The sequence below is a fragment of the Curcuma longa genome, chromosome 2, assembly GCF_044706935.1.
Source record: "Curcuma longa cultivar G26 ecotype Majalengka, Jawa Barat chromosome 2, ITB_CL_G26_1.1, whole genome shotgun sequence".
Lineage (NCBI taxonomy): Eukaryota > Viridiplantae > Streptophyta > Magnoliopsida > Zingiberales > Zingiberaceae > Curcuma > Curcuma longa.
The window spans coordinates 4,618,936-4,627,357 of record NC_133862.1 but is presented as its reverse complement, the minus strand read 5'-3'; the positions used below and the strand labels follow the sequence as shown (position 1 = coordinate 4,627,357).

General features: G+C 35.3%; 1 protein-coding gene across 1 annotated transcript; it reads left to right on the top strand.

Moving 5' to 3' along the window:
• Positions 1–394: 394 nt before the first annotated feature.
• LOC141821450 (uncharacterized protein At1g01500-like) lies at positions 395–4,084 on the top strand. Its single transcript, XM_074708880.1, has 2 exons — positions 395–1,099; positions 3,872–4,084. Exons 1-2 carry the CDS (start codon positions 395–397, stop codon positions 4,082–4,084), a joined length of 918 nt encoding a protein of 305 aa, XP_074564981.1.
• Positions 4,085–8,422: the final 4,338 nt, after the last annotated feature.

The following is an 8,422-nucleotide window of genomic DNA, read 5'->3' as shown; positions in this document are numbered from 1 at the left end:
TCGGAGATAAATTTTACTTTTTTATATACATGTGTCTTGTGTGTTAATTATGCTTTTGATTTAGAGATGTTTGCCAGGTGTAAGTTTAAGGAACATTAATATTTATTTTTGAATTCCTTACTATTCTTCACACACGATTTTTCTTTTTCCACAAATAAGATAGCCTTTTATTTCAAAAAATATTTTATTTATAATTTTTTATATTAATAAATTAAATATATTTTTTATTTTTTTATAAAAAAATATAAAATAATATATCAAACGTATTTTTTATTTTTAAAAAATTAAATCAGAAAATAAAAAAAAAAATTCAAACTAGACGCTCCTTCCTATTTCCATCGACCCCGCCGTCTTTCTCATGCCCTGCAATCGCCCAAACCCTTGTTTCGCGGTGATGGTAGATCAGCCGGCGGCAGAGGACGAGGGCCTTTCTCTTCCCCAGAGGACCGTCGGAATCTCCCTTCCACCGCCTTCGCCTTCTTTGTGGTTCGAGATTCGCATATTCTATGTCCGTGTCTTCCCCTGCGCCGTCGACGCCGTTCCGCCCCAAGTTACCCTCTCCTACCTCCGTCGCGATATAGGCGCCGCCATCGAGATCAACGGTGCACGGGTCCTCTCATCCGATCCTATCTCTCTTCCCCTCCGTCGCAACCGCCTGGACCATGACGCTGCCGAAGTAACCTATGTGAGCACTGATTCCGTGCGGATCGCCGAAGCGGTTGATCTTGAAGTCTGCGATGATCGGGGCAACCTGCTACTACGCGGCTCTCTGGGGAGGACGGAGGCGCCTCGGAGCAATACATCCGTCAGTTTCGACCAACATCATTCGCCTGATGGGAATCCAAACGTATGGAGCATGGACTGTTACGCAGCAGCTTCGACTGGAGCTTCCGCTTTCGTGCAGTCCAGACTCGGGTTATTTTCACCTTCGTTTGAGGTCTATGTGGCTGGATGTTTTCCAACGGTGCCGGTGATCTTGACGCAGACTGTGCAGCTAAGTGGTAGGAGGGCTGTTAGACCTGGAAATCTTGACTCAATTCCAGAGGATGAAGAAACCTCAGGTTATCAAGAATTAGTTCATCGAACGGCATCATCATCAGTAAGTAGAGCCGTTCTGATCCCTATTCCAAGAAGTTTGATATCATCTGTTCGTTTATTTGTTGTAGAATGGATTATTTTTTTATTTATATCATTTTTTAGTAGTGAATAATTCGTCACCTTTTTCTTCGAAAGTGGTTGATTCTCCATTTTTCTTAATGCATCATCAGTGTTGAGGTATTGATCCTCAAGTCTATTAGTCCAAATTAGACCATGAGGACATTGTTCTTTGGGCATGATCAATCAACTCCTTATTAGGGTTTTCATGGTGTAGGCTTGCGTTTGGCTTGCCTTACATTGTGCTCACTTTGACATCATTAATACCCTAATAGAATACTTTCTTTTGGTAAACCATAAGATGCTTTTGAATGGTTTAAGTATTGTTTACACAACATCTTGAAATTTGCATAGGGCCTTGCTAATTTCATGCTACATAGTGATTCTATTAATTCTTAGAGGGGCTTACTAGGTCCTTAATACTGTCTTGTTAAATTTGTAGCATTAAATGATTAATCGAAAAATTATGGTTAGAATTGACAATTGAAAATTCAATTGAAACTGGTGGGATTGGTTAGGAAAAAATAATCAAGAATTTGAGTATGCTACCTTTCCTAATTTTAATCTCTCTTCTTTTTTGTTTCAAAAAGAAAATTGAGTTGGCATGCCTAGAAATTTAATCAACTCAGTACCTATGTTACTTGGAGCCTAGAAATATGGACATAAGCATAGTTGCTCATACTGGTATATGATTTATGCAATTTGCTTGATTATGATTAGCACTATCTTCTTCTTGTCTTGATCCTTATCATAGACTACCTTACAAAAGAAATTAGGATAAAGTAATAGTTAAGCATCACATTTTTGTATACTAAAACTGGAAGAGAAATCCTGTAGATTGTGGCACAAAGATAATAATCTTTGTTTTATATTTTATATTTCCTAATCAATGACCATGCAACCTGTTCTGTGAGTCTAAAATCTTCAAACAAAGCCAATGTGAATAAACTTTGCATTATTGATCATCTTCAAACTTGATGAACCTCAACAAGTTTTGGTCGATTTAAGTTTGGTTATGTCTGCTTCTATCAAACTCTGACTATCACTTTTGATGAGTTGAGGTTTCAAAAGGGTCAATTGCGATCTAATATTGCTGACAGGAATTTAGTTAAGTTTACTTTGGTAAAACATAAAGTGGTATTTGAATATAATAAGGTAATATATGATAGAAGTTCCACAAGAGTTAGGACTAAAGCATTAGACTAAAGGTTAAACAAAAACCTGCATAGGGATATGGTAATATACATTGAGTCATCACCCTCACACTTGTGCATATGCTTTATCATTTTTTGCCTTTTGTTTATTACCATATTTAATTAATGTAATCAAAACTAATGCTCAAAGTAAGTCACTGAGGCAAAACTTTAAAATAAAAGTTTTAGACTGAATAAAAGTTAATGCATGAAGACTTCAGCAATATTAAGAGAACATTCAGGAGATCAGCTAATGTGCATACATTTCATAAATAGAAGTATGGGTATTGATCATATATAATCAAACACAAAAGAGAGATTATAATGTGCTTTGAAGGGAATCAAAAATTTTTTATGATCAAGCCATAATTACACTTGAAAGATCTTAAAATGTTTCATTATAGGACAACCAGCAGTCAAGTTTTAAATTATGACTTTGAAATGTTTTCTAGTTTAGAAGAAAATACCATATTTTTCACTGCTGAAATAAACTAATAAACAACATGAAAGTTCAAAAAAGAAAAAGGTAAATTTATTACCCCTCATACCCGGGTTCAATCCTGCACTGAGATACAATTAGGTAATTTCCTTTCCCCTAGCATAAGTATTGGAATGTGTAAATCAAGGCCCTTTGAATTATTGACCAGTGAATATACCATATAGTACTAAAATATATATGAAATTTAAAATAAAATGGATTATATACTTCTATGTACCCTATTTCTGTTTTTAAAATTTTCAGAAAAGAACCTATGTATATAAAGGCCACTATGCATATAAAGATTGAATACAACATTATAGACAAAGGCATTTGAGGTGGTGGGCGTTTGTGCAAAGAAACTTAAGGGACCATAGTCAAATATAATTATAGCCGTGAGAGAAATTTACTGGACTACCAACCTTATAGAATGCCTTTTAGTATCATTAGGAAAGAAGAAAGAGGGAAGGAAATTCTTCATTTCAGAGTCTGCTTGCTGCTTCCACACTTCTTTTGTTCATGCTCAAATGGCACGCTATAATTAGGAACATTCATTGACAAAATTAGGAGCATTCAATTTAATCCAAGCTAGACTTTTATGAATCTAACCATAACCCATCTAGGTCATCTTTAAAGCATTTGACTCAAGCTAGTCATTTATCCATTTGAGCAGCCTGAGCCTCATTTTCTGTGCAAATTTTCAGAGGCATTAGAGTATTTGACCCCCTTGGTGTTTCTGAACTTGCATGTGTGTGTGTGTGTGTGTTCACATTTGCTTGGAATTGACCACTAGTTGTAGATCGGATTCGTATCCAGCTTTGGTTATTTGCTAGTTTTTGTTGTGCTCTGTCCAAACCTATAAATTCAGCTTCACATATTCAAGTTATTATCTAACCTGCAAAAGTTGCACCTACAATTTCAGTCCAACCTCAAATTATAAACCCAGAATAACTTGATAGTTGGAGACTCATCTACTGAGAAGTAGTTCTGAAGGTTTTGACATCTAGCTTAGTAAGATGTTATGGGTCAGCCTTACTTTTTGCAGCTTGCAGAGGAGGCTAATGAATGTGACTTGGATATACACGAAAGGCATGGCTACTATCCTCGAGGTTGGTACCCCGAGGACCACGATGGGCCACTGGCCTGGTTCAATGCTGGTGTAAGAGTCGGTGTTGTAATAGGATTGGGGTTGTGTGTTGGAATAGGAATTGGCGTTGGATTTCTTAGGCGTCGTACCAGACCACCACCAGGAACTTGACTTCCTTATAGATCAATACTATCGTCTTGCTTCGAGGTCAGTTTTCACAAATAATCTGAGAAAGTTTTGCCTTTACAGTTGCACCTTTTCCATGTTTGGTATGTTCCTGAGATAGAATGCTTCATGACAAACTGTTCATTGTGCATAGAAGTCTTTTATAAAAAGACCCTCATAGATACCATGTGGATAGACTGGACTAAATATACAGTGGAAATCCATTTTCCCTTCGACACAGATTAATAAATGTTCAATCTGAAACTGTTCTTAAGTCTGGCGTCCTAAGGCTATATATCCCATACTTTTAATTGTGCCCAAGTTTTTATAGTTTAGGTTGGTTTGCCTTTACGGTTTTATTTGTTTAGCCTATTAATCTGAAACTGTTTTTAAGATGATGAATGGTCTCAGTTTTCGATTGAATTCAAACAAAAATGTGTATTTTGGTTAAAAGTATATATTTTAAAAGTTTTGGTTATATAATAATTTAATCTAAAAGGATTTTATATTTCTTTGGTGGTTATCCATGGAAGAGAAAGTAGATGCAGAAATTATATCATAAAGCAGACTTCTCTCCTTTGAGTATCTTTCTCAAGCCTAAGTATTAAATTTATTCATTTACAAACCTGACTCTGCCCACTTAAGGAAGATCTAACTTGTAGTTTGTTTAACCAACTAATATGCTCGACCAATCCACACTAGTTTCTTTAACTTCAATAGAAAGTTGAAATAGTTTCGTTTGAAAATTTTAAAGTTAGTTCTATCGATTATGATTCCAAGTTGGGGTTAATTTAGACATAAATTAGTCGTTTGTGAATAAATTTGATGTTTTATTTAATAAATTTTATTTTTATTCGTTCAATTGTAGAGCAAATATATAAAATAAACAAACATACATATTAGTGAGCTGGGTTAATAATATTCATGAATAATTTATAAATAAACTTATTTATTATCTTATGTATAATTTAATTGTCAATAATAATATATTTTTTATAGGTTTTAAATATTTTTTAAATTTAATATTCATAATATAACAAGAATGATATTCGAGCTCGAATAAAAGTTTGAATAATATTTATGAACAAATTTAAATTCAACTTTAACTCAAATAATAATAATAAATTTAATAACCCACTTCCGCTCTACTTGAAGCGAAGGGGGGCCATGGTGCCAATTAGGACATTCAGGTTGTTACCCAGGCATTCGTGGATCGATCCCTAACTACGGCGTATTTCAGTTAATTTTCATGTAAATGGAGATCACAATCAAAAGATGCATAACTGGGTGGAAAACTGTGTGTGCTTCCTGGATCAACTCTAGTGGTCAATGGAAAATTAATTGCGCACTTAATTGAGATTATTATTATTTTTTTTTTTTTGAAGCGGAGGGGGACATAGCGGTGGTTCACACATGAACTTCGCCTCACTTAATTGCGCACTAAACACTCTCACATTATTCTCCCTTTGAATTTCGATGCCAACTTGCCTTTCTTTTGCATTTTAAAGGTAGACAAATTATTAAAAAAATGTACCTGTCTTCTTCTCATGAATGCCCCTCAAAATTGAGGGAAACAGAATAGTAAATGATAAAGATAGTCCACCAATGATAGTCAAACTATTCAGACCGGCTCACTTGTTTTCTAAATTAACAAAAAATTGCTCTTTAAGTGTTTTTTGTGTGCGTTAGAGACAATTATTTGGGTTGGAATATTTTTAAAATTTATGAAATTTTAACGTATTGATAAATGCTCTTTAATCTCTTTAAAGGGGTCGACTCTCCAAGTCTATCTTTTAATATTTTTGTATTTTATTCATTATTTTCTAAATTCATAAAAAATTGCTTCTAAGTTTTTCTTTCTGTTAGAGACAATTATTCTGGTTGGAATATTTTTTTAAAATGTATGAAATTTCAACGCATTTATTATTCAGTGGAAATCTGTCCCACATAATTCCATTTTGCGATAATGACATCAAAACATGGCTTCTTAATATTCACCAAGCTATGGAGTAATGCTGTAATATATTTAGGATAAATTTATGATGTAAAATTTATACTCTATCGAATAGTTATTATAATATGTTGTTCTGGTTGAGATCGGCTTCCGGACGCGCCACCGGACCAGTCAGCATGCAGGGGAAGAGAGGGGGTTGTATCCGCCGGAGAGGGCCACCATACCGAGTAAGGAGAGAAGACCAGTTACCTGGAGGCCCTGAAATATCACCGGAGAAAGAGGTCATCCTGGCGCCGGAGAGTCCCCGGACGGCCACTCCGACGCTCAGAGTCAGCCCAGTCAGGAGGAAGAAGAAGTACAGTAAAATAGAAATACTGTAATAAAATGCTCAGCCCCAAAAAAGATAAGAAGAGTGAGAGAGAGCCAGAGGAGAGAGCCCGGAGCCCCCTTTATAACCTTGAGAGAGAAGACCTTGATGAGAACTTTGCTGACAAGGCATTGTCCTTGTGAAGATCTTGATAAGACATTTACTGACAAGGCATGGTCCTTGAGGAGACCTTTGTTGACAAGTCATATCCACCATTAATGCTTGCCAAAGTTGACTATTAGGGAGAGAGCAATTATGACGGGTCAAATCCAAGTTGTCAAGAGAGCTTTTATGATAAGACATGGTCTTGGGAAGACCATTTCTGATGTCACATGGGCTGAGTAGGCTGAGTGGGAGCTAGACTGAGTGCCGAGTGGGCTTACTGAAACTGGCAGAGCTGAACTGTCGAGCCGAATGACAGTGCTGGACTGCCGAGCTGAGTGGCAGTGCTGGACTGCCGAGCCGAGTGGCAGTGCTGGACTGCCGAGCCGAGTGGGCAGGCTGTGCTGCCTAGCCAAGTGGGTAGGCTGTACTGCCGAGCCGAGTGGGCAGGCTGTGCTGCCGAGCCGAGTGGACAGGCTGTGCTGCCGAGCCGAGCTGAATGGCAGTGCTGTGCTGCCGAGCCGAACTGAATGGCAGTGCTGTGCTGCCGAGCCGAACTGAGCTGCAGTGGGTTGTCGAGCCGAATTGACTGGCACTGCTGGACTGTCGAGCCGGGCCGACTGTGTAGAGTGTAAAAGTTATTTAATAGCTAGCGTAATTCATTTAGGATAAGTTTAGAGTTTACGATTGTAACAATTACATAATAATTTTCATAACTATTTTATAAATTTTTTCATGAAATTTAAATAATTTTAATTAAATTGATAAATAATATTTTGATATAATATTATTTAGAGATTCTAAATTCTAAATTTTAAACTCATGTTAAATATATTGTAACAGTAAGCTTTTATTTTTTACATTATAATAGTTACTCGGTAGCTTCTACACAGTGTAAATCATAAATCTTAAACTCACGTTAAATACATTGTAGTAGTTATTTGATAGTCTCTATCATGTTATAATAGTTATTGGATAATTTTTATATGGTATAAACTTTAAATTATAAATCTTAAATACATTATAATAACTACTAGTAGCTTTTATATATTATAATAATTACTTCAGTAGTTTCTATGGTTATAATAACTATCATTATCTATTACAACAATAATTAAGAGATATTTTTGAGATAAAATTAATTAAGGTTGACTTTAATTGAAAATAAGATGCCTATATGATAACTTTGCAATGATGGACGCCAATTTATTTTTTACTTTTGATAATTTTTTACAAAAATAGGTTCATTTGATGATTCGTTAAATGTGAAACACTTTTTTGATTTTTGCAAAAACAAAAAAAAAACACGCTTTTCAGTAAATTGAATCAAGAAAAATCTATTTATAATCTGGAATCGCGGTTCGCTTTCCGATTTGGCGTGAAGGAGAACGATATGTACCAATTATGGAATGTGCCAGCCTTGCCGGTGACTCTCTGTCACCGTTCCCATTCGTTCACTGCTGAATTTGGCCATAGCTGACAGCTACGTGCGTCGACGGTGCTAACGAAGGAACAAGCTTAAATAATAATCAACGTAACAACAAAATAAATAAATAAATTAAAACAGTGTTCTAGACTATTGTTCATTCTTAGAATATTACGTGAAGCAAGCAATTATTGATTGTAATTATTATAACAATATTAAAATAAAAGATATTTTTAAATAAAAAATATGTTAATATACTATTTTAATATGTTTTTTTTATAAAAGGAACTCTTTTAGTGTATGGTACGTCTTTTATTAAAAAAAACCAAAGACTTTGTTATTTTCCTTTAGTATTTAATATTTATACTACTGATTCAGCAAATAATGAAATACAAATGTACCTTTTTGCAAATGGGTTTAAAACTCGTATATAAACCGTTGGTCACCCCCTTTCTGAAAACCATTCGTCTTCTTCCAAACTGAGTGCTGTGCTGC

Excerpts from the sequence above, each read along its gene's own strand:
- LOC141821450 (XM_074708880.1), top strand. The coding sequence starts at position 395 with ATGGTAGATCAGCCGGCGGCAGAGGACGAGGGCCTTTCTCTTCCCCAG. Across the intron at positions 1,100-3,871 it reads ATCGAACGGCATCATCATCA|CTTGCAGAGGAGGCTAATGA; the intron begins GTAAGTAGAGCC and ends TACTTTTTGCAG.